This window comes from Haliaeetus leucocephalus, unplaced genomic scaffold (genome assembly GCF_000737465.1).
Source record: "Haliaeetus leucocephalus isolate CR32 unplaced genomic scaffold, Haliaeetus_leucocephalus-4.0 Scaffold351, whole genome shotgun sequence".
Classification (NCBI taxonomy): domain Eukaryota; kingdom Metazoa; phylum Chordata; class Aves; order Accipitriformes; family Accipitridae; genus Haliaeetus; species Haliaeetus leucocephalus.
The window spans coordinates 8,935,615-8,962,337 of record NW_010972787.1 but is presented as its reverse complement, the minus strand read 5'-3'; the positions used below and the strand labels follow the sequence as shown (position 1 = coordinate 8,962,337).

The 26,723-nt window shown below is 44.9% G+C and overlaps 1 protein-coding gene across 3 annotated transcripts; it reads left to right on the top strand.

The window, feature by feature from the left end:
• The first annotated feature begins 4,444 nt into the window (after nt 1–4,444).
• SMAD9 (SMAD family member 9) lies at nt 4,445–26,127 on the top strand. Of its 3 annotated transcripts, none has more exons than XM_010572759.1 (6): nt 4,445–5,068; nt 11,653–11,910; nt 14,771–14,881; nt 16,719–16,940; nt 21,338–21,594; nt 25,968–26,127. In XM_010572759.1, the coding sequence occupies exons 1-6, from the start codon at nt 4,657–4,659 to the stop codon at nt 26,109–26,111; spliced, it is 1,404 nt and encodes a 467-aa protein (XP_010571061.1). In that variant the 5' UTR covers nt 4,445–4,656; the 3' UTR covers nt 26,112–26,127. The 3 variants fall into 3 exon arrangements, with proteins under 3 accessions (XP_010571061.1, XP_010571060.1, XP_010571062.1); XM_010572758.1 differs by having other exon boundaries at nt 14,771–14,908; XM_010572760.1 differs by lacking the exon at nt 14,771–14,881.
• Nucleotides 26,128–26,723: the final 596 nt, after the last annotated feature.

The window sequence follows — 26,723 nt, the reverse complement described above, 5'->3', positions numbered from 1 at the left end:
GTTTCATCTCCTTTTCTCCACTCTTGGTGTGTCAGGCTCTTTAGTAGCACAGTGGAAGTTACTGCAGTGAAGTTCCTGGAGGAACATGTTTTTCGTATTGACCTAAGGACCTACAGGCTAATTCTACACTGGAGGGTGAAAAACAGTTTTAGGAGTATGAGAAAGTGTCCTTGTGCCTTTGTGTCCATGTTGCTGGGTCTTAGCCTAGCAGTCAATTCAGACTTGAGGTGAGGCTCATCTTATCCAACATTAGCTGTATGCAGTGCCCGATTTTGCTTTTTTTTTCCTAGATATTTCCTTTTAGGTGGAATGGTCCATGCCACATACACACATGTTTTTCTCAAGTAGGTATTTAGGGACTTTAGGGTGAGTAGGTCAGATATGAGTGTCAACAATTTGGACATGTTTATGTGGCCAAGTAAATTCTACTGAAAGGCTGTTTCCGTACTAATAAATTAAACATTCCTAGTACTGTTCTTGGCCTTGAGGCCAACTGGGATGGAGAGGCTTACTTCCATGCAACTGCTGTCTCACCCTCCAAAACAAGGTGGCTCTATGCAGACTTCTTATTAGGAGTGACCCGTGGTCTCTGCTAACTCTTGTACTACACACAAGAGTTATCTGAGAGAGTGCTACTGGCACAGACCAAAGCCATTCCAGATACTGTAGTAATAGTTTATGCTATCGATAATCAAGTTCCCGTGCCCAAAAATGTTCCTTAGTGTAGCCATAGCTAAGGTAGGCACCTTATATTTAGGGAGCATGGAGTCAGTGAACTGGGCTGAAGGATTTCTAGTCCCACCTTCCAGTCCCACCTTCTCCTGCAGACCACAGAAACAAAAGGGTGGGTCCATGCTCACGTGCTACATGTCTTCTGCCTCTTCCCTAAAGCAAGCTTCAGACCTTAGGCTAAACTCAGTGATGGAATAAAGATTTACAGCATGGAAGATTGACCATGTTTGGTGTTGACCAGTCACTTACCTTACAGATAGACAAAGCCTTCCTTGTGGTCCCAGAGGAGGGAATCGTGTTAGGGATGTGCCTTGAATGATACGTGACTCATACTCACGATAGCACATCATACTGTTGTTGAGGCAGATAGAGGTGACCAGACAAGAACTTCCATCGTGGTATGGCCCAGGGCTTGATACGTATGGTTGGGATATGGATCAAAACTGTAACAATTCCCTCCCTGCTGCCACTCTAAAGCAATGAGCATTGAGAAACACGATGGATTATCAGCACAGAAAATACATCAAACATGGTTTTAAAACGTTTCAATGTTGGAAGTTTCCTGTTGGGTAAGCAGGTTGCTTAAGCTGTATGCCTTTTGTAACAGGCAACTGCTCTCCTTAAAGATTGTTAAAATTAAATTGTGAATTGACATCTCTATCATTACAGCCCTGGAGCAGAGTGGCTGCCTAGGTATTTCATAATGGAGTGTTTAAACCTAGCAACACAGGGCTTAGTCTGCTGAATAGTATGCAGTATTATGTAATTTAATGACATTAAACTAGGATGTTCTGATAATAGTATTATTTGAAAGCTGTTTAGTTTATTTAATACCATTTATATTTTGTATGTCAGTTGATTTTTGGGGAAAAAAAGATTTTAGAAGAAACTGGAGGGGAGCATGGTAGGAAATTGTGCAATGTACTTTTATCTCAGACTACATCACATGGTCTGCAAAGCACGGCTTTTGCTTTTATATACATAGTCTTGGCGACTCTCCCACTAGCAACAATAGTGCTCAGACTCATACTGATGTCACTGTTGAGTTATTTAATTTGACTGAAAGAGATTAATGTGTTTATTTAAAACCTTGGTCAAAATGAAAGAAAATCTCAGGACAATACTTTTACGTGAACATGTATGTTTTCATATCTGATCATTGTAATGTTGCATTACCTTATCAGGAGCAGTTGTTTACACACGCTAACGCTCGAGAGACCCCCCCAGATAAGAAGTGTGAGCCATTTTCCTTCTCAGCCGGGAGCAGAGACTTTTACACCACTACTGGTCCTGTGGGTTTTCATCCCAGGCTCTCCTCACCTCCTGCTGCTGCTTTCAGGGCTGATCCACAGAGGTCCCAGCACTGTTTCATTTTCTTCGGCGAGGATGGGGTTTGGTGCCGCCAAGCAATGACAGCAGTGCGGTGGTTCTCACCGGGGCAGTGAGGAGCAGACACTTCCACTGCACGGGATGCCTAGATGGGGCTGGCGCTGGGCTCTGTAGGCTGAGCTTGCTCTGCGAAGGCTGGAGGCTGCTTGCCTAAATTTTATCCACATTATGTTTTACAAGCAGCTTGAGGGTTTTTTCCTGTGATAAATCATTCTGAACTTATTTCATTCTCACATATACCACTAAGTGTTTGGAATAGACTTTGTTTTTGACTAAGAGGCATTAGTAACTATCCAGCTAAATGCTCCAGGTCATTGGATTTTTACTAATATAGAGCAGGGAAAAAATCTGGAATCTGAAGCTTCTCTTTGTGTAGTGGGACAAGTTCAGGCAGTTCCATGGAATCGATCATGGATTGCTGCATGGCGTGAGTGAGGGGATTTCTGCTGTGCTCTGTCAAGAGCCTCTCTTGACTGTTGAGGACAACTGGACATACACATAGTTTGATAATGTAGAAATTGCATAAGGCAGAGCTCAGTGCTGTGGTGGTTGCCTGAAGCAAAGTGTGCCTGCTCTTCCTCCCAGTTTTGTAGTCCCTCTGTTTGTATTTTCATGCAGCCTCACATTCACCGGCTCTTGGAATATGAATCTCTTGGGGGAATAGCAGCTGCTGCTGGGGCTTGTGACATGCCAAAGAGTCGCTTTTATGCTTTCTCTTCTCTGGGGCCAGGTGCTTCCATCTCCCTAGCTCTGTGGAAGGCTTTGGGGAATTTGAGCCCCTGCCCTCATCATTGCTGCTCTTGTGGAAGAAGGGAAAAAGCTCCTTATATTTATGTATATCTGCATTTCTCAGGGTGCTGGGCGTCTTAAAGGGTAACGCAGTGGGGCAGAGGAACGGGCATGAGAACAAAACAGGAGGGCTAGGAGGAAAACGGCTCTAGGCGGTCACTGGTCCTCAGCAATCATTGCATGTTGTCCAAGAGGCTCTGACACCCTGGGCCATGTGTGCTTACCCTGCAGCGTGCTCCGGAGCTGTGTGGTGTTGAGAGGATCAGACTATGCCGAGGAACCAGTCTTTGGGATTGGGCTGCTGCCTCAATATGTTGTACCTGTGCCTGCGTTCGGTGTCCCCAGGTGCCCCTTGAACTCTTACAAGAGCTGTTGTGCATTTAAGGAAACTGCAGAATAATATGGTTTGATTGCCCCAACACCGGGCAATATCTCTCTGTCTCCTCAGTGGCTGCATATAAGCAGTGCTGAGGACTATGATGTCCTCTGATGGGGAGCAAGAAGGACCCAAGTCCTCCCACAAGGGTGGAGGAGGGCAGTCATGGAGCTGCTTCTCTGGAGGCATCCATTTAGAAGCTGCCTCCACCTCCTGCTCTAAGTGCCCTCTGTATAGTTCAGACCTTTGGACTTGGTATGCACAGGGGGTCCATGAAGTATATTTAAAGCAGTAAATAGCTTGACATACAAGAACGTTCTTCCTCAGAGTTCCAGTCGGTGGAAATATGTCATTTTCGGCTAAAATTAGACTGGCTCCAGCTACATTTAAAAAAAAAAAAAAAAAAAGAAAAACCCTCAAGAACTAAACTCTTTCTGTTGGACTTTGTCAGATGTAGCAGATCGTAGCAGAAATAACTCAGGATCCATCCAGCACAAACCGTGTCCAAAAGTCTGTAATTTTCATCCAGAAAACTGTGAATTGTTGGAGACAGCGAACCAGGCTGGCGAGGCAAACAAGGTTTTTCTCTTGCACGTGAGGAAATGTAAATAAGCTTAGAGAATAGTGATACATCTTTCAAAGGCACTAAATGAAATCTGGAAGTAGTTGAATTTTAAATTAATTTTGCAGTTAGTATTGCACAACTCTTGACAGTAGAGTGAGATAGGAGGGGCAGAGAGGGAGTTGAAATCAGAAAAATATTCTACGTATTACCTCCATAAAATTTGATATTATAGATTTAATTTCATAAAAGATGCTTGAGCTGAACCTACAGCTACCAGCATTAAAAAAAAGGTACCTTTTCTTTTGTAGTAAGTATAACCCCAACCCTGCAACAACTTGCCCAGTGCGTTAAACTCTAAACACAAATTGAAGTGACTGGACACTTAAATGCTTTCCGAGGTCCAACTCTAAAATTAGTGTGGAACATAGTGTGGAGGAGAGGCTTGGACCCAAAATAAACAGCAAAAAACAAACAGAAAACCATTGAAAATGAAATACACATTTTGAATAATTTCTCTTTCGAAAGATTTTATTGAAGGAACAATGAAAGTAGTGTGTGAAGCCTAACTATGTATTGTGTTGTTATTCCAGGCTTCATCAGCAGTTTCTTGATGCTTGGAAAATTCTGACACCCACCCTGTTGGACTACTTGTAACCAGTGCCTAAGACTACAAAAACGTATGTGTGGAAGAACCTTTCCTTGAAGGAAGCGTCCATCTCAATACTGTAGAAACTCTGTGCAAGCCTTGCAAGGCAGGAGAGCAATTGGTGCTTCCCTTGACACTCGTGTGTCATCTCTGCTTCTTATGCACTCCAGCACCCCTATCAGTTCCTTGTTCTCCTTCACCAGCCCTGCAGTGAAAAGGCTGCTGGGCTGGAAACAAGGAGATGAAGAGGAAAAGTGGGCAGAAAAAGCTGTTGATTCCTTGGTGAAGAAGTTGAAGAAGAAGAAAGGTGCCATGGAAGAACTGGAAAGGGCTCTGAGCTGCCCGGGTCAGCCCAGTAAATGTGTCACAATCCCACGTTCCCTGGATGGGCGGCTGCAGGTGTCTCACCGCAAGGGGCTCCCCCACGTCATATACTGCAGAGTGTGGCGATGGCCTGATTTGCAATCTCACCATGAGTTGAAACCACTGGAATGTTGTGAGTTCCCCTTTGGCTCAAAACAGAAAGAAGTGTGCATTAACCCCTACCATTACCGGCGGGTGGAAACCCCAGGTAATTATATCATCTGCAAATGATTCACATCTCTGTTAGCTCTTGCACTGGCAGGTCTAGTCTTGGTGCATCCCACCGAATTGCGCTCTGAAATCTGAAAAGGCAGGCTCCGTTGGATGGAAGGACCCTGAGTCTTTCCCTGCACGGTGGCATCACAGCTCCGGCAGCCAGGAGTAAGGAGGCAGTCGGGAGCACCTTGCCCCGGGGGGGTCTGTGTCCCCTCGGACCCCCGAGGGCGCCCGGATCTTGTCCAGGGTCTGAACGCGAGCCTCCTTTCTGTGGGTGGGGGTGCTGGCTGCCCCCCTAACCCTCCCCCTGCAAACTGGTGTCCATCTGAATGAAGGCTGGGCACCATCCTTGACTTACTGCCCTGGCTAGATTTATGTCTCATTTTCTGAAAACCGACAATCGACTCCTTAATCCACAGGAAAAACCTATCACTAGCTCTGTCTTTAGAGTTGCAGTAAGATGGCTTGGTGGATATGAAACCAGGTCAGTTGATTCTTCCTAAAATGCCTGGTGGCCTGCCTTCAGTGGGACTTACCTAAATGGGTAGTTTATGTGAAATAAGTCCCCCAAGTTCCCATAAAACTTTGAATTTTTCCACTGGCGATCCTCTTTAGACTGGGCTTGGTCAGCACTGAAAACTTATGATCCCACTGAAGGGTCATTTAATTGGGCTTTGTGTCAGTGAAACAGCTGTTAAAAAATTGTAGTGTTCAGTGTTGACTTCTATAGGCATCTTAGAAAGCAGGGCTGGCAGAGATCTTGAAGAATTGTCCTGTTCTCTGCCCCTACTCCCAAACCAGAACAAATTACCAGGTGTGTTCCTGACAGATCTTTTTCTAATGAGCTCTAAAAATCCCATGTGATAGAGGCTCCACAACCTCCCCAGGCAAGTGAATCTATTGCTTTGCTCTCCTTACAGTTCAAAATGATTTCTAATGTCTAACCTAGCTCTCGCTTGCTGCCAAAAATCACAGTAATTTAATTTACTAATGGATACAGTTGGTAAGTGTATACTTATTATTCTGTGATTACTCTTTGTCTGGCATGAACTTTGCTCTGAGGTGACATTAGGATCAGATAAGTGAACTGTGGGATGTTTCTTTTCACGCAGATAAAATAAGGGAAGGACATTTGTTAACATTTGTTAAACAACAGGGGCTGCTCCCTTTTCTGACAGTCCTTCCACTGCAGCGGAGCTGTCATTTTGAAGTTGTGTCTGAACTGCTGTAAACATTGTCACAACTAAAATTTTACAGCTGCTGTGAGTGGTGCTTGTTGTCAACAGTTTTCAGTGGAAAGAGCTGATCTCCTGCCTTCCTAAAATAAACTCAAGAATCTAAGAAAAGATGCTCATAAAATACCCAATTTTGTGTATCTTTCTCTTTGAAGGCTGCGGTCTTTAGTGTCTTCTCGTTTCTTCTGGCGTACCTCCAGTGCAGTTAATGGAGTGTCCTCAGCGCAGCAGCTGATAGCGCTGCACAGTGCTGTTTTCAGCCCCGGTCTTCTGCTCTGTTCAGTGCCAGCTAACAAACGCTAGTACTGGGATAGTCCAGCAGCTGCTAAATGGCTGCCAAACCTTGTTGTTCTGACCCTGAAACTCAGAAGGTTTCAGCTGTGAACATGTCTCTATCATTTGTCTGTGCAGCAGATTGGCTACATCTCTACTAGTGAATGAGACGGAGCCAAGGTGCAGGTCAGAGTATTGCTGAACTGGCAGCGTGCTCCCAGGCACAGCTTTGACCTGTGCAGACTCACATGGAGTAGCAGTTCTCTGGGTGCAGGGGTTAGCCCACAGAAGGGACTTTGGGCACTTTGGATGGGACCACCTTGCTTTGGAGGTGAAAGAGAGCACAGCTGCGAGGATGCAAGCTGTGCCATGCCAGTTCTTCACAGAATTGTTCTGGGACTTGTTCTTGGGCTGTTGTATTCACCCCTACCGCTCTTCTTACAGGGACAGCTTAGAAGCTGAAGCTCACAAGTGAGTCACCTCCCTGCTAAAGACGAGGTGCAGCGAGGAGTACAACCTACTCGGGTGTGCTGGGGCAGCGGCAGGAGAGAGAACTTACACCACTGCAAGGGGCAGTAGTGCAACTCCAGGCCAGAGGCAATTAGAAAGCAGTGCTGCAAGGAGGTGGTGGTGATGAGGCAAGAGAAGAAATGAGCTTCAAGAGAAAGTGGTAGCAGAGGGATTACCACAGAAAAGGCTGGGAGCAATTGATCTAGGTGCCGGTCTGTTTAAACAACAGTCCTCTTAACTACGGGAAATCTTGTGCATCTTGGCTGTTGGTGATTTTAGGCTTATGTGAGATTCTCTGAGTCTCATCCTCTGGAGCTAAAGAATCCACCTACGCAATTAGTCAGCAGTGCATTTTTTTATAAGCCACAAGCCAGTATTATTTTCATACAAATGTCCATCCTTTTGGGGCTTACTTTCCATTGCTGCAGTCTGTCTTGCTGAGTCAACCACTCTGTGACCAGATCCATTAACTTTTATTCAGAATGAATGAGTTGTGTCAAAGATGGGAGAGCCTCACCCTTTCTTTAATGGCCTGGCAGATCCCTAGGCCTCAGTTACTAGAGAGCAGCTTTAAGCTCTGGTCTGAGATTCAGGGGTTTCATTGCCTCTGCTGTGTCCTCAGGCTGCCCAGCCACATCCTAGTCTGTGCTGGCCAATACTGCACAGATTATGCATAGCTTTTATTGCTGCTACCAGTGTCTCCAGCGGATTTCTTCTCAGGTCTGCTGAGCAGCAGGTGCCATTTAGAAAAAAGCAGCAAGTATTTCCTCTATTCGTGCAACACCCACTGCAGAGAGGGGCTAGGCCACCTAGCCTAAAGGAGATAGGTATGGTGGTTAGGCTCTGCTTCTCCCTTCATTGCTTTGCCTCAAAGAGCTGGTCAGAAGTCTTGAATGATTTGTTGTCACGAGAAGCTGCAGTTTCAGAAAAATAGAGAAGCTGCCTAAACATGTACCCTGTTATTTTTATATGAGATCATTCCTGTGTAGATACTGCAAATTCTAGTGTGCACCATTGCTGTAGACAGCAGGAGCCTAAATGAACTTTTGATTTAGACTAACTGCTTTCATCAAGCCCGAGTAGGACTAAGATGTGGTAGCCTCCCAGTTGGAAGACCACCTGGTGATCTCAGTGTTGGCCATGTGTTTGGTGTTTGTGAATGGGCACGGGCATAGGGAACAGATGGATCTCACTGCAGGGTAGGTCTCCAAAGGTAGTAAAATCTGCAAAGATAGGCTGATGTATGAGAAATCGCAGTGTGGATGTTGTACCTGGAATTAAACCGTGAGGCAGATAGTTTGCTTGCTAGCACCTGAAGTCACAGGCTCTGGACACAGCCAGGTTTCTGCAAGAACTGTTGCAGCTAAAGGGAACAGGAGAAAGCCTAGTGCAGGAAAGGTAGTGGCAGGACTTGGGACATGACCGAATGTGTCTTCAGTTGAACAAAGAACATCAACGCTTGGGCATGCATAGAAGGAAGGATCTGCCCCTGGCTCTCGGTGGGGAATAGCAGGTAGAAGAAAACGATCCCATTGAGTGGAAACAACACAGGTTAATTATGAGGACAGACAGGTCCCAGTGTGCTCCATCACTCAGTTTTGTGCCTCTGGTCACACTTCCCTCAGAGTGGTTGAGCCCTGGAGAGTGACATCTGTTACTGAAAGAACAAGGAGAACAAGGCCCTCTGGGGAATTTTTAGCCACAAACAAGAAAATCTCTGAATTTCTCACCACCACAGAGGCTTTAGCCCTCTAGGCAGCCACAGAGCAGTCAGTGGAAAGATTGAGTGAGGTGGCAAAAACTGTACAGCAGAGCAGAAATTAAAAGTACCCTGGTCAGAGCTGGGAAGGAGTTCAAGGCTTGAAAATTCCTCTTGCTGACTCACTCAGGGCGAGTCAAAGGCTTTCCCTGGCAAGTGCTCTTTACACATCCAGAGTCTCAGCTTTCATTTGGAGAAGGAGTTCCACCAAGTTCTCACAGGGCTGAAGAAACCCGCTTCCTTAGCGGTGGTACGCGCAGCGAGGTGCCAACCTCCCAACGCTGCACGGCATTGCAGTAGCGCAGCTGTCCTTTGCTCAGCACCTCTGCTGGGTGCAAAGGGATCACCAGTTCCCCGTTTTCTAAAGCTGCTGGTCAGAGCTGGCTGAGCAGCAGCAGACCTGGCAAGCATTGTACCAGTTTCATGGAGCAGCAGAGGAAAACTCCAGAAGCAGCAGCAGCTCACAGCCTGGAGCTGCTCACGGGACCATGGAACTGGAGGGATCCAGCTCGCCAAAACCCCATCTGCAGTGGCGGTACTGGTCTTGTCCCAGTATAGAGCAGAGGAACTGAGCAGTAAAAGAGTCTGTTTCTCTCCACTGCCTATGAAGAGATCCATGGGGGACTGGGCAATGCATCTCCAATGTGGATACCTGTGTGGCTTATATGAGTCCTACCGGGAGACTCTAGGAAATCCAAAAAGCTAAAGAAGTGGTAAAGAAGCAGAAATACCTTTCTCTACCAAAGGACTTAAGAGGGTGGCAATAAAATCTTCATCCCACAGGTAGCGGCATATCAGAGGCAGAAGGAAAGAAACTAGTCTCCAGAGCACCATCCGCGTGCTGGCCAGAAGCTAAATAGAAATGCATTGGGCCAGAAAAGGGCCTACGTATGGGCTCTTAACAGGTATCCCAGTGCATGTGTTTCCAGGCAGGTAAGAAGATAACTTCTGCGGTGAACGCCCTGTCATCAGTACAATCTTTTGTATGTTTTTAGGGCTCAGTTCTCCAGTTCATGGGTGACTGGCAAATTCCCAAATGGTATATGCCAGTGGACGGGCAGGAGTGTGGTTTAACCCTGCCCCAGCTGCAGCATAGCGCTACATCAAGCAAGAAGGTGTAAACCTGCCGTTGGTACCAGGCACTGCTCCTCCTCCTCCTGCTTACGCTGCCGCAGCTCTCTGAGCAGTCGATGTGCACTGAGAGTGCACTCCAAGGAGGATGTTCCTACAGCCTCTTCTCATGCACATGTTTTGCATTATCTCTGTATTATTTGCTTTATAACAATTACTCCATTCTTTCATTACGCTGGATAAATGAGAGTTTGCTGTAATTAAAAGGTGTTAGCTAACCTACCTAAAAAAAATTGGCCTTAACTAGACAGAGCTTTTGGGCCCAAACAATATGTTAAAACACGTTCAAACCATATATTCCTGTCAGCATTTATAACCAAGAGCGCACGGTGCTATTTGTTTCCATAAGCTAGTAAGGATAGACTGAAAGATTACATGCTGCTGGGTTTTAGGCCAGAGGAACTCTGGACACTAGGTCAATCAATACAAGCCTGCTGAATTGTTCACAGTGTTGGGACAATTCATCCTTGTCACAATAACTCAAATTGCCTCCTTATCTTCTCTGGTGGCTTTTAGATCTGTGTGATAGCAACTGGGGATTCATTCTCCCTACCTATGTTTAAGGCCTTAAGAGAATTAGGTGCTATGTGAGCTAGTAACTAATAGAGAAATCTTGGGGTACATGAATCGCCCATTGTAGGTGCTGTTCTCCCCGTGAGGACTATGGGGGACCCAGTTAAAGCCTCAAGTTGAACTCCCATATGCAGAACTATTTAGCAAGCCCATTTGTATTCCAGCCTAGGGGCTGCATCTTCATAGGTAGCTCACTAGTCGTGTTTTCTGAAGTGTTTTGACTCCAGTTCTGCTCTCGCTCCTGATTTGTCAGAATTCAAAATAATTTGAGCCAACTTCAGGTTTCTCGGTGCAGCAATGCAGTTAACAGCACTGACAGTATGAGATGTAAGTGAAGAGAGTTTGTGCAGAGAGGTTATATCTTCTTTAGGCCAATTTTTACATGGATGAATTTGGATTTCAGTTTTCTGACCTGTGTTTTTCATGTCTTAACTACTGACCATTGACATTTGCCTCCTCATGCTAGATCTTTTCTAACTATATTGCAAGAGCTAAATTAATACTGCTGCAATATTTGAATTGCCATTTACATTTCCTTTTAAAAATCCCACTGTCTGGCTGGCAGCCTTGTCAAGTATCTGAAAACCTTTTAAATCTGGTATCTAGCTTCAGGTCTGTGCTTCCTTTTGCCCATCTGTAAAACACTGGTAGTAAAATATGCAGTGTATTGCAGAGCACTATTAATTGTTATCAAACTTCGCTGTGGTTTTGGGAAATCCTGGTGACAATATTTAGCAAACTCCTGACATGTTCAGTCTTTCAGGAAGGAAGGAAGGAATAGGTAATTTTGAGAGGGAGAAATGTGCCACTTGCATTTCTGTAAAAGAGTTGTGTGCGCATGCCGTACCTGTGAATTTTATGGTACCTTGCTCCAGTCAGGAATAAGTCCATATTTTGCATATGGAATTGCTGCAAATCTGGGGAAAAAAAGGTCCAAGAATCAGCTTTTGGACAGGTTTGTTGCCCTTAAATGACTTGTATATAGACAACAATATTTGGGCATCATGGAATATGCCTTTTTTTAACTTACAAAGAGATACACTTTCAAGAGTGCAGTTTTAACCAGATTTTTTCTGTTCTTGTTTTTATTTTCAGTTCTACCTCCTGTACTCGTTCCAAGACACAGCGAGTTTAACCCTCACCTCAGCCTTCTCGCCAAGTTTCGAAACACTTCTCTGCACAGCGAGCCGCTGATGCCGCACAATGCCACCTATCCTGATTCTTTCCAGCATCCTCCGTGCACCCCTTTTCCATCATCACCCAGCCACATGTTCTCCCAGTCACCTAACAGCATCAGCTACCCCAACTCACCAGGAAGCTCTTCTGGACCTGGAAGTCCCTATCAGCTCACGGGTAAGAATGAGCTTTCAGACATCCTGAAATCAGCGATCCAGGTTCTTTCCAGGGCCTGGGGTCAGGTGCCAATTCTGCGTGCTCCCTGCAGGCTGTAGCTACAGGTTGAACTGTTGGACAGGATGTATTTGGAACGTGATTTCTTATGACAGTTTCTTAGTATTGTCTCCCAGTCCTTCTGACGGATGCTCAAGGAAAAAGAGTTGTAGCCATCCCACTCCTAGAAGTGCCTGGATGAGATTTTGTGATTACTGTAAGGGGAGAGTTGAGGAGAAGAGCAGGTGTGCGGGGCCACATTCTGCCTAAAGCTGCCCATCCAAGCTTCTGATGCAATCCACAGAAAAGAGCATTTGCAACACATAAGTTAGGCACCTCTAATAGAGATGGTCAGGGTAGGGACCTTTAGAAACTCCATCAAGAGAGAGGATAAAATGGGGAAATTGGTACGCAGAAATATTTTTTAATCTATGGTGATCCCGCTGACTGTATAAACTTCAGGAAATAAAGGCATTTAACAATCTGGCCCAACTCTTGGTGAAGCCACCAGGCAAATTCCTATGACTTTGGAACGTGTTTCATCAGCTCCATGGTTCTGAGGTCGGCAGGGTTATATCACTTAGGTGGTTTGCGTTCTGAACTCCTTACTTCGTACTGCTCTAATTACCTGAGAATTTAACTATGCTTTTGCTGTTAAATATACCAAGAAGGTGTCGTGCAACACAGCTGAGAGCAAGCTTTAGTGTCGAAACATGGTTCAGATTCACTTCTGCACTTTGTTGTAACTCTCAAATAGTTTCAATGATCTCAGCTTTTTCACGAAGATTAATTCAGGTCAGAATCTTGTAGCTTAATGTTTTAATGTCTCAACTACAAAGCACTGAAATACATGTCCTCAATGATATGCCTATTTTGATTTTAAGTGCAAGAAAGGTGTTTATTTTTACAAGGTATTTGTAGTATTTGAACCTCCTTTTAAGCTGGACACTTTCAACACAGTGTGATGTTTTTCCTTCCCTCTCCATTCATTGAATGGACCTTCATTCATTTCTTCTCTAGATCTGTACTTCAGATTAAAACATACTTAGCAACATCGAAAGATTTCAGCAAGCAGTAGGACTTGTTTGTCTTCTCCCATCTTTTTCTTTCACCTCTGTGTAACCAAGCTGGATTCAGCGGAGCTGGTCCTGACAGGTAAATCAGGCCCATTCCAACTATGTAATGACTATGATTCGTGTATTTAACTGAACTTGGGACCTTGCAAAGCTACTTAAAAATGGAAGTGGCTCAACCTGAGCTTCGGTATATCACAGCACACGGCATGCTGATAAGCATAATTTGCCTGCATAACAATCAGGGATGGAAGACTATCTAAAGCAAACTGGAGTTACATCAAGAACCTTGAGTGGGATTGGTGTGACCGAATATAGATGTCAACGATGCAAATTTCTACATCTTATGCAACTGTCTGTACACTCTCTGTAATCAGTGGAGAAAAACAGGCACTCCTAGAACAAGATTCATTGCATCTTAAGGTATATGTCTAAATTAGCTGAGATGCACTGTGTCTACAGGTGCCTATTTTTCTTTAGTGGGTATAAGGAGAGCTTATAGTGACTAGCTTAGGTGTAGACATCAAAAATACCTGTATAACCACATTATATTCTTTTCTGTGACTGTTATTCTCTTCCACTCTTTCTTGATTTTGTTTTACTCTTCTAGCTTGTTGCATTTTCTATGGGAGGGTTATATCATCTATATATTAGAAATACCATAGAGTGTATGAAATTCCTAAATCCTGAACAATGCTTAAATAGAATAACATTCCTGTGCAGTACTTAATTGGAAGATTCAATGGTTGTCTTATGAGACAGTCAACATTTATCCACTCTACATGAATTTGCTCTGTTTTGAGGGCCAGCTAACAGACTCCAAACAAAAGAGGAAATTTCAACCTGGAACCAAGTTAAACTTAAACCTTGGTCTTCTTAAAGAGATCCTTAGTCCGGCAAGCTTGTATATGGCTGTAATTTACACACAAGCCCACTGAGCATCTGTTCAAATGAGTAAAACTACATGCTTTTAGTGCTTAGGCAGTGAATGTTGACATACAAAAATGAAGTCCCTTTTTCTTTGGCTTTCTAAAGCCTCCTGTCTTTCTTGAGAATCCCCACTGTAGAGTCACCTTCTGTCTTCTAGCTTACTGTGCCATAAATGAAACAAATCAGGAGCTTGGCAGGTTGTGAGTTGATACTTGTTCTCCGTACTTTTTTATCACATCCATTTCTCTTTGATGGGAGACTGAACAAACCAGAAAACAAGGGCCAGCCTTCCCTTGTAGGACAGAGGTAAAAAGGACGAATCTAGAGGGAGTTTTGGCAAATCTGATTTTACAGTGGAAAGGTTTTCCATAGGCTTTTTTTATAGTCTGTGAAGAAAGAGAGCTTTCTCCCAGAGGATCAATTAAAGTTAGCTTCTGCTCTTAAATCATCCTCTTCAAGTTTTAAATTTGTGAGAGAAGTCTGGAACTGAAGGATCAAACTACGTTACTTTCTTAGGGTAACAACTGGTGTTAACAGAGAGCTTGACTGGACACTGGTCTAGGCCTGTTGTGACTGTCCCTCTCTCTTTCAAGGGCAGCACGTCCAACATGACAGCCTTTCCTTCCCATCCTCCCTGAACATGTAATGGTCTTAATCTGGAGACTGAAGGGAGGTCAGGTTCAGATTTGTGCTCTGTTTCCAGCCCTTCTCTAGCTAAAAAATGCTGAAGAAGTTAAGTATTCACCAGGAAAAGCCAGGGAGAATTTACCAACATATTGATTTAGGTGTCTCTCTTTTCTTTCTTTCCTTCTTTCCAATAGTGGAAACTCCACCCCCCCCTTACCATGCAAGAGAACCTCCAGGAACCCACAATGGGCGGTCAATGGATGCAATAGCTGAAAGTCAACTAGTGCTGTCTTTGCCCAATGGAGGTAAATCTGCCGATGGAGAAGCTGAAAGTAAATAACCATTTGTACTATTCTTCAAAGAAAAACTGTTAAGCAACAAAATTGTTATTTGAACAAGAAGGTTCAGTGATCTGTAGTAATAGGTTTCAGAGAGTTTTTCAGTAAGGCTGTGTACTAGACCTATCCATTAGCTAGCAGAATAGGTTGATTTAAGAATTCAGTGAATTATGTGCGAAGTTAGAGTTTAGACCTTACTTGCATCCATGGACTACTACAGTTAGAAAGCTGTTAATGAAAGCAAACACTGTTATCTACGTTGTAAAGACAAAGATAGCAAAGCAAGGGTGGTGAGGCAATATAACACATGAGAGCACTATCAATATCGGAACCGATTTCTTTATCACCTTCAGTCCTGGGTTTCAAGTACTTTAAAGCCTTGTGGTTGGGACCTTTCTTACTGCCATCTTTGTATTAATGTTATATATTGCTGGCTGGCTAGGAAAGAAAAGGACATGTTCCAGTGAAGTACAAAGAGATTTTTACAGAGGGCTGAACTCTTCGTCCTCATATAAGAATGCTTTAGTGGGAGAGGTCATGGGTGGTCAGAGTAGAAGGGTCTGAGATCCTCCTCGCTCCCCTCAAAGCAACTTCAACCCCCTCCAGCATGGTCTCCACTACCTCCAGACTAGTAGTGGCAGGTGATGCCATCACCATTCAAAGCCCATTGCTGCAGAGCAGCAAGGGGAAATGGAGTTCCTCTGCTGGGTTTTCCTTTGGCTTCCTGCTACTGCAAAGGAAAAATCACCATCGTTCTTTTAGTCCAGCATATTGTAGTCCTAAACAAATGTCCTTTATGGCATGAGGACTGAACACTGCGCACAGACATGCACATTAAAAAAATAATGCCAGCCTTCTGGAACAGTGAGGGACACATGTATGTATCACAGAACTGGAGCAGAAGGAAGATGAGGGTGATAGTGCTAATTACAGATGGGTACACAGAATGGCCAGATAATAACTAGTTATCAGACACCAATACTCTTAAACAAATTGTCGTGATACTTTAATCTCTTGACCATAGTTTACCATCCCTGATCACTGCCCTAGTGAATATTAGTTGGAAGTTTATTAGAGGTTATGCACAGAGGTGCTCTGGGGGCAGGGAGGCTCACATGCCTGTGGTGGGCAGGCAGGATAAGGTTTCCCACTAATTCCTGTAGGATGAATGAGGCTCAGAGATTCTGTTACATTTTTGAGTCTTTCTCTGTCTCTGAGTTAGAAAATATGGGCAGGGGTAGATCCAAAAGAAATGACCTTGCTGCATTTCTGCTTGTGGTCCCACATGGAAGCGAAAAGCCCCAAAGCATGCAAAAAAACTGGGGGGAGTGATTGATTACTTCTGAACTTCAGAGTTAGGTATTAGGCTGAAGGCTTGGCTCAGTTTTGACTTGATTTGAGCCCATCTGTCATCCCTAGCTTCTGCTGGTGTGCAGAGCAGATGTATCCTTTACTATTTTCAGTGTAGAGACTGGGCCCCGGTTCAGCAAGGAATGTCAGCATGTGCTTAATTTAATGCAGTGGAATTATCACTTTTAAGAACAAGTGGGACTCCTTGGAGGCTTAGAGTTAAGCTGGTGTACCAGCCCTTTGCATGTTTGGGGCTTCAGTCATAAAATTAAGAAGAAACAGAAGCTGCTGTTGAGATAAAGCGTGACATAAGTGACTGTTTAGATGAAGAGCTGGGGAGGGGGGGGAGGTGGGGGGATAGGAGAGAGGGAGGGAGGGAGGAAAGAAAACAGAGAATGATTGTTTAAAAAATATTACTGAGACCTGAGCAGCTGATTAATTTTATTTCCTACAGACTTTCGGCCTGTTTGCTATGAAGAACCCCAACATTGGTGCTCAGTTGCTTACTATGAACTCAACAACCGGGTAGGGGAGACTTTCCAGGCTTCCTCACGAAGTATCCTTATAGATGGATTTACAGATCCCTCAAATAACAAAAACAGGTTCTGCCTGGGACTGCTCTCAAATGTAAACCGCAACTCTACTATAGAAAACACCAGGAGACACATAGGAAAAGGTAAGAGGAAATCCCTTCTCGGGAGTATTCAGAGCTTGAAAGAACAGTGCGTTGCATTACAAACCTAGCTGATTTGTCAGATGTGCTCGTCTTAAAATCAAAGCTCTGAGATTACTTCTGAAACAGAAGAAAAGCAGCTGATTCTTTTCTGACTGGATAACAATCAGCAGAGTAGCTCCTTACAAAAGCTATTTACTTGGCCAGCAAAGAGAAAAATGGTGTTTATATTTGTGTGTTCTAATTTAGCAGTATGTATTTTCATTTTATTTATTAGAGCTTCTGGCAACTGGGAATATTGCCATTGAAATGCCACTAAAATGATAATTGCTGGTGCCTCAGGGCTGGTTCTCCTCCCACCAAATAACAAAGGGAGATGGATGAAACACTTAGTAGTTGAGTTACTTAGCTGAAGAAATCTACCAGAGTTGCCTTTGTAGCTTTTTTCCCCCCTACCAGTCTGATTCCCTGCCTTGTCAACTTCTCACCAGTAAAACTAAGTCTTGCATTCTCCCTCCAGCAGTTTTCCTTGTGTGCTCCACTGCTGGGGTTTGTATACCCCGTGCATGCAGGATCATGCGCTACTGGTGACAAGTACGAGGAGACCACACCTGGGCATGCCTGGCCACACACACTCCATCCCAGATCACTGGGGCTGCGTAGCACCTGATGTTCTCCCAGAACTTACTGCTGTTTGTGGTGGTGAGTCAGAAGCCCTGTACCGGCCACTTCTCTGTGCAGGCGAAGCTTTGCCTGTTCTGGTATATCCAGTCTAGACTCATTATCTTGCCAACCCAGCCTCTCACCAGTAGCTGCCTGGGAAAGGATTTCCCACTGGGCTAATTAACTCTAATTGTTCCACTCCTATTATCTCGTCAACCTCACCTCATTTCCCAGGCCTAAAGCAGTATTTTAATTGGCTCTTGATAGTCTAGTGTTGAATGACTGAATATGGGGAAGCTCCGAGACAAATGTGACATCGTTTTTACAAGCAACAGTGAACCTGAAGGCTCATGCAGGAGGTGTTGTACGTAGCTCTTGCACTTTTCTCCAGAAGGGAAAACACTTGTGTTGCACTGTGTCAAGCCAGTGTGATGCTACAAGTGTCTGTTGTAGTGGTTTGTTGTGAGGGGCAGAAATGAGTAGTACATCTAGTTCTAACTTACTCTGAAAATAAAGCAAAGCTTCTCTATCAGCATAAGCTGTCAGAGGGGTGTAGATCAAAGCTGAGCCCAGCCCTAAACGAAGAATGACAAAAGATCCCAGTCAAAGCTGTCATTTGAGGATGTTACATCCTGTGACTTTCTGCCCAAAAAGAGGAAGAGACAGAATAGAAAGAACATGAGCTAAATGCTAATGGTCCTCATCCATTCAAATCTGAAGATCTGTCTTCACTGATTAAAAGTCCTTTAAAGTCGTACACTAGGAATCTGCCCAAGGGAAGGGAGCAGGTTGTCGAGAGAGTAGCTTAGTATATCAGAGATCCTTAATTTTACTGCTCTTCTTCCCTATTTATGCAAATCTTAAAAAAACATGTTCAAGTGGAGTAGAAGTGGCACTAGCACAGGCCTGCAGAAGAGCACAGAGCAGCTCCAAAAGTGTGTAGTTCAAAGGCATTCTGGACAGATGAAAGCTACTGAAATGGATACAATTGTCACATGTTAACAGGGGAGAAAAAGGAGTGAGTAAACAAGATTAGCTCAGTAGGATAAGGATATGTGATTGAATTGTCATCTAGTGTATCAGCGTGAAACGGTTTCCTGGAAATACCACATCAAAGCTAAAAACAATCCAGAACACAATGCAACATCTACTAGCAATTGGACCTGTTTCAGCAGTCAGACGTCAAGGGCAAAAAGGGGATTTCTCATCAGAGTGTCAAAAAGATGTGGATGCTTGGAGACTGCTGAATTCCCAGTTTCTGCAGAGAGCAATGAAATCCCACTAAAACATGCGGACCTCTGATTTGGTCTTCTACAAATATGCATTCAGCTGCTTGGCTTCCTTGAGGGTGCTTGTCACTGGTGAATGAATACTAGAAGAATGGAAATACACACTGACATTTCATTACTGCTGTATTTATTGCTTTTAAAAAGTCCACCAGGAAAAAGCAAATTGTAGCCTCTGCTTTCAGAAGTGACTTTGGTGGTTTTGTTATTGTAGTACACAGTTTGGGCTATGCCTTTGAAAGCATTCATTTTTTTCAGAAGTTGGGTTACTCGATATACTCTGAAAATCCAGCCTTTAAAATTTTCCACCTTAGCACCCAGAAGTGTGATGACCCTAAATCAGTAGCCACACCTGAAGATTTGAAACGTGGGGAACATTTATGTCCTTATTCTTCTCTCCCTACCCTGTGTTCTCACTCTATCTGTTTATTTCAGAAAGTTATATGGACTCCATCAAGGTCAGCTAGGACCTTTGTGTTTTTGAGTCCTTCCCTTTTGTCCATCTTCCACAGAAGGAAAGGAGACATAGGTCAAGGAATAGCAGTCACCATGTGCAGCACCCCATAATGGCTGGTGCAGTTCGACTGGAGCTGACAACCAGTCTAATGGAGTTGTCACCTAACCCGTGTTCCCAGTGCAATACTAGTTAGCGTGTGCTCTGAGTCACACCCCCTGCCACTCACGTCTAATTTGAGATCTCGTGGGTGCATAGAAGTAAAAGTCAAGTGATGGCTTGAAGACAGACTTTAAGGTTCCCGTCTGAGTCACCCTGGAAGTCTATGGGAGAGCGTATTTTTCCCAGATTCCTTTCCCACTCAACCTGCTTTTCCCTGAGCCTTTCCCTTCTGTTTAGAGGCTGGTTTTGTCCTAAGAATGTGCTGCTGCCCCTTGCTGTCATGACCACAGAATGATGAACAGACTGGGAATATGTAACCAGTCTTTTTTGCATGAAAGACAACAGGAATAAAACTAATTACAACTGAATTATTAAAGGGTAGTTATCACTAGCTTTGCAGGCAGTCCACTGAGACTCTATGAACATGTGCATTTGTATGTAAGGATTTGAATGTTGTACCTGGGAATAGAGAGGAGGATATTATTTTTATTTAGTGGCGTTTTTTATGAGAACAGAGTCCTTCCACATCTCGTGGCCATGGGATGGGAGGGGTTCATCTCACCTAATCTAGCCATGGGAAGGTGAATGTCTGGGCATCTTCAGAGGATGACTTGGCCCCCTTCAGGGTGTGATTTCCATGCTCACGTTTAAGCAGTCTGGGTCCCCATTGCCACACTTGCACTGATGAAGATCTCACTGCAAACAAATCTTCTTTTATTTTGTTTTGTTTGTTTTTAAGTTTATTAGCTGGTTCAGTTCCCCAGTCTGGATAGCTGCCCAATCCCCAGCCATTGCTGCCAGCATGAAAGCAGTTGTGGGAAGAAGCAGCAGGAGCAGGGAACGAGAGAGTCTTTTCAGCACCTGCACAGGCTTCCATCAGTTTAAGCTGGCACCCCATAGTGGATGGAGTGAATCATCTGGTCACAGTGCCTCTCATCATCTATCAACTAGAGAAGGCATCTAGACAATTCTCTTACACGAGATCCCTAATTTTAAGGTTGCTGAATTGGGCTGAGATAAATTCTCCCACCAATTTTGGTATATTTTCATGCAAGCCCACATCCTGGGGGGGGCAGAGTCTTTGAATGGGTAGAAATGCTTCCATCCTCATTTCTGCAAGGCACGATAAAAATTTAAGAGTTAGGAAGTCACTCGGGCACTGAAAAGTCCAGAAGGAAATCAGCCATTTTCTTGCTAAAGGTCACTTTGAACAGGATCTGATGAGTAAGTCACATCATGTAAATGCAAATACATGGTTCTGATGTGGTGGATAAAGCAAAATACAGACAAGCTATTTTAAGTACACACCATGCTGTGTTTGAACTGCATGAGATAGGATCCTGTAGTAAAAAAATAGCGTGCAGTGAAGTGGGTCTTGGTCAGCGTGCATGTGCTCAACAGTGAAAATATGTTTAGATGTGTAATGCATAACAGATTTGTCAGTTCTTTGACAGTTTTGATCCATGCTTTGTATATGGTTGACATATGTTTATGTGTGTGTGTCTTGTCATAAAGTACTATGCTGTTGGGTTAAGGAAGTAAACGAACCTTCACTGAGAAAAAAAGAAAAACATCACATGCCAAGACTTTTCTCCTAGACCAGTACCTCGAAATAGTGTTTATGACCATTTCCTCTTAATGTCGGTGGATCCATTGTATAGATACATGGATTTGCACACAGTTTACTGTCTTTTAAAAGGCAATGTATAGGCACTGAGCGCCTGGAATGATCCTGGGCTTGTATGCCCACACCAGTAAAATACTGAAAGAATTACTGGTATAAAGCGTGTTGTGAACAATGGAGAAATAATACACATTATTTTTTCTTTTTCAAGGTGTTCATCTTTACTATGTTGGTGGGGAGGTTTATGCTGAATGTGTCAGCGACAGCAGTATTTTTGTGCAAAGCCGCAACTGTAACTACCAGCATGGTTTCCACCCAGCCACTGTCTGCAAGATCCCCAGTGGCTGCAGCCTCAAGATCTTCAACAACCAGCTCTTTGCCCAGCTGCTTGCCCAGTCAGTCAATCATGGTTTTGAAGTGGTGTATGAGCTGACCAAGATGTGTACTATTCGAATGAGCTTTGTTAAAGTAAGGATTCTTTGTTTTCTCTTGCATTTCTGAACAGGCAAATCCCATCACTTGCTAGCTTTGGTGCAGAACTGGAGCCCATCAAATCCTTCCAAAGTGGGGATTTAGACACCCAGCTTGCAAATAGCAATTCAGACTGCCTGTTTCCCAGTGTTGCCTTAAACTTTTAGGTGCTTAAAATCGGTAGCTTTTGTGGTCAACCTGGAAATTTCTTAGATTCCAAAAATCAGGTATTCCATAGGCTTTTTGCGGAAAATAAGCAGAGATTGCATGGTGATGTTCCCCCATTGATTGCATAAAGAGCTCAAATTAGAGGGGCTTAGCAATATGTAAATGTTGTAGCACATATCTTAGGCAGCTGGGATGTCTCCTATCATTACTGGTTTGCAATAGAGCTTGGCAGAGCCATAGATCTGAAAGGAATGTCTTCATGTCTAGACTAATTTACAGTCTCACCATCACTATAGATTGGTATATATGGTCTCAGTCAAGAAACGCCTGAGTCCTCCTTTAGCCCCCAGTGAACCTGCTGGGAATTGTTGTTGTTTTCCACCTGTCTGATCCCTGGCAAGAGATTGTCTTAATTTCTGATGACATTCACTCTGGCCAGCCACACGACCAGAAGGGCTTCTTGCAAGCACAATACAAAACCCAAAAGAACATGTGACCTTCCCCCGTTATTTGGAAGAGACAGGAGGCCACCAAAGTCATTACTGTTTCCGTGTCTTTCATATCTGAACTTTGCAGTCTGACTGCTCTGTGTGTGATGTATCAGTCTTTGTGGGAGTTTCTTAAATCTTCTGAATGGCCTTCTCACCAGAATAAGATCTCTTGACTCCCTTTAGCACTTAGGATTTACTTAGGTGCCTATTGCAGCATCTAAACCCCAGAGAATGGTGAGTATTTCAAGACTGTTTACAGATGCGCTGGACTGACTTCCTATAGTGCTGCTGGGGAGAGCTAGCAGCAATGTTCAGCCTGCAAACTAGAGAAGTTGCACCATTAGAAGCCAGTTGGTTCTGCTAGGTACCATAAGAAGTGGCTTGAGTATGTCCCTTTGTCTTGCAGATTTGGTTCTATACAAATGACTGAATCAATCTGATTGTATTCACATCTAAGATACTACAAAACTGCTTGAGGCTTGAGCCCAGTTCCCCTACGTTCTGCAAAGCAGATGAGTTGAGTCCCACACAGCTTTCTGGTCTGACTCTTTCCAGCCATCCTTGGGGACCCATCTCCTTAACTCTCTGAGAGCATTAAGAGTACCCTGTAACTTCTCCCAAGGGTCCAAGCCAAAATCTCCCTGCCTGTGACCACGCTGTTTCTTTGTTCTTGGGAAGAAACTGACATCTTGCTCACATGCAAGCATTAGGGGAAAAAAAAGAAAGCAAGGCACCCAACAAACAGCGTTTTCTTTAATGGAAGACATGAATGGGCATGTTGTTTGTAAAGGCAGTGTAGCCAGTTACGCAGTATTTTCATTATCTCAGCAACTCAGGGGCAGTCTCTTTGATGTGTTATCTGCCTCCATGCCCAGCATGGCAGCAGAAATGGTGGTGTTGATGCATTAAATAATGCTGCTGCCATATTATCACCTTGCTTTGTTGAAATAATAGCAGCCACTTAGTGCCTCAGGCACCAGAAGACCAGAGTGAGGAGTTATTTTGAACCCTTTCCCATGACCTTTGGAAAATGGCTATGCAAATCTCATCTAGGTTCTTCCTTCCTGGCCTGTAAAGACCCTTTCCTGTACCCAGTCTTCTCAAATTACTTTTCTCCCAAGGCGTGAACCCCGATGTGTTCAGTCTGGGGACAGGTACGCCCCTGGGTGTTGGGTATGCAGAGCACAGAGGAGCATGTTGTCTGGCAGAGCCACGCACCAGGAGCCCCAGGTGCAGAGCAGACCTGTGGCCTCTCCCCTGATTCGTGTCCAGATGCCGCTCATCACTTACAGCCCGTAGGGCAAGCAGAGCCAAAGGGCTGGAGACCCTGCCTCCTACCCCACTAATGCTCGAGCTGCCGGCTGGGAGGTGGGGAAGGGTAGGAACCAAGATGTGAGAAACTTGCCGGGACTGTGTCATCTTCTGGACATGGGACAGAGGGAGGTGAAGGTCCTGTCCTCTCTGATACCCTTCGTGTGTCCATGGAGCAGCTGGGAGGAGCTCAACCCTCAGGCAAATGTGAGTGTATGGTCAGTGAGAGCAGACAGCGGTTTCTGTCCATCGCTGCTGATAACCAGAGCAGGATGGCTGTTGTCCCTGCTCCACAGATGAGCAGCTGAAGCACAAAGTGGAGAGGCTGGAGAGTTTCTCCAAGCAGAGGTCTGAACCCAGCACCCTCCCTCACGCATTTCCCCAGGTCTTGGGGCTAAGGGGACAACTCGGCAGACTTGGCCGTTCCGCTACACAAGGCAGCTCAGCGCCCTGGGATGTGGCTGGAGCCTGGGCTGGAGAGAGCTGTTGCCCACAGGAGCTGGGAAGGGCTGGCAGGAGCAGCAGGACCCCTCAGCTGATCTCCCCCATGCCAGAAGGCACATTTCTGGTCTCCCCGTGGGGTATCAGTATCCTCTTCCCACCATCTAAGCAAAACAGCACTGCAGCTTTGCAAGTTGTTTTCCTTTTTATTCCCTCTTTAAGAGAGCTCCACCTCCAGGTTTGTTTCAGCCCCAGGGATGCAGGAGGCTACCTGCAGCCCCAGAGTGATGTATGGGAGGCACAGGGGGTCCGGCCCTCCTGGCGTTTCCCATGCTGGGAGCTCCATCCGACAGCCTGGGACGGCAGCACTGCAAAGGTTTGGGAGTTGCCAGCAGAAGGAGATGGGCAGCCAGCCGCACGTGCTGCCAGGCTCCTCCAAATGGGGCAGGTTGGGCTTGCTATTCCTCTGGATTTTCTGTCCCACCAGACAGCAGAGGTGCACCGACTCCTCTGACACTTGCCTTTCTGGCCGTGTATCTTCACTGCAGCTGAGTACTTAAGACTTCACCAACTCAGAAGTCTGACTGCGCTGATTTAAGGAGTGGCATTTTACATAAACATTTCCAGAACATTAATCTGAGGTGCCTACGAACACAGGCCCTTTCTAGCCTGATAAATTGCTGCCTCTTTAAAAGTACTCTTTGGGCTTTGGTGGGTCCATATCTTACTCTTCTGCTTTATTCCCACTTTTCTTCATTAAGTAGAAATGGATTTTACCCAGACCACTTATTATGGCATCTAGTTTTGGTGTCGATCCTAGTTTTGCAGCTGATCATCTAGAGAAATGGGTTCTAGCAGCCTCAGTTGTCCGAGTTGTTCAGCACTCTACAATTTAGGTACTTTTGGCAGGCATCAATCTTAATATGCCTCCATGTCCTTTTTTCATGACGAGGATATCAACCCGCCTGACTAGCATAATGCTAGGTAAGGCTCAGCTCCTCTGATCCGCGGCCCACGAACAAAGAGCGAGCCTCATCCTGCAGCGGGACCGTGTTTTGCACATTGCCCGATGGAAATCCGAGTTGGGTTCTGGCAGTGAGGCAGCGGGTGAGCTGCGAGACTTCGGGCTGTGACTTGGATGTCTTGTGTTGCTGTGAAATCAGGCTGCCTGCTTAACAAGCAGACACTGTGCCCGCTTGAGGCGCGGGGACTTCTCGTTCTCTTTTCTGCCTGCCAGTACCACATCCCCATTTTCTGTCAGATGCTCCGTATCCCTTATCGCCCTGACAGAGCTGGAGAAATTACTGCAGGACTTCCCACCGCAGACAGCCAGGAACTCCCGTGGGAAAAGAGGACATGTTCAAGGGTAGAAAACCTATGGAAAATGTCTATACGTAGGTTAGGTATGGTACATAGGAACCTTGCCAGAAGTTTCCAGAGGTTCAGGCAAATACCTAGAACTTCTAGAGTCTCAGACTGGTAGGATGCATCTCTTCCCATAAAGGAAGCCGTGCCCAGGATCCTTCCCAGTTCTTGTTAAAGTGTTGTGACAGGGCCCGGCCTGCTTTTCGTCTGTGCCAGACAGCAGTCTGGCACACTTGCCTGGGCATGCCTCTGGGGTGCGAACAGCAGGGACCATTCCCCAGGGGCTGTTTGCAGGCAGCCAAGTTTGGAAACAGGCCTTTCCATGCCAGTCGGTCTCAGCATCTGGAAGTGTGACTGAGCATTTTTAATTTAATAGTATGGAGTCCCTGATAACTGTGATAACAATGACCTTGAAATGGAGAAAAGTTTCTAGAGAGAATTATCCCTAGGACAAAGTGTTAAATCTTGGGAACTTGGGTGATGGACTACCTGTAGTTGTGTTAGACTGTCAGCACTGGAGTTGTGATGTAATTTAAAAAAAAAAAAAAAAAAAAAAGCCAAACCTCACTTTTTGGTCCTTTGATGCTTTTATAGGGCTGGGGAGCAGAGTATCATCGCCAAGATGTTACAAGCACGCCCTGCTGGATTGAGATCCACCTGCATGGACCGTTGCAATGGCTGGATAAGGTGCTGACACAGATGGGCTCACCTCATAACCCCATCTCCTCAGTCTCTTAAGAATCATCTCTAGAATTCCCTTAGGATGGATGCTATTGCAGGCAGTGGCTTATAGGGTTTCCAGTGAACAGAAGCTTCTATATGTAGATGTATGTAGATGTAAATATATCTATACATAGTCTACTCTCCTTTTTCTCTTTTTTTCCATGCTACATTTTGTGGTTTCTAGTTACTCTGATGCCAGTACAATAAGATTAGAAATTCAGGTATGGCGTATCTGTTCTCTAGTACAAAATAAGCCAAATTCCTGCAAAAGTGTCAAACATTTCCTGTGAGCATCTTCATTCCCCAGCCAAGCCAATAAACGGTGCGAATTCTCAGCACTTTCATGCGGATTCAGAAACCTGGCTGTAGCTGTTCCTAGTAGGTGAAATTCACCCCTCTGCAGGCAACCAAAGTCAGATCTCTACACCATTTATATCCATTTTACATCCTAATTTCAGGTCTAAAAGAGGACCTTAGATGGTGCACAGGACTTGTGCATAGAGATGACTTTTGTCCAGTGAACTGAAGGACTAAACAGCAATTCCAGTCTGTCTCCCTACTACAAAGCACGATGGGGCAACAGATACACTGAGGAGCTGAGGCACCCCTGTCTCCCCTAGGATTTGG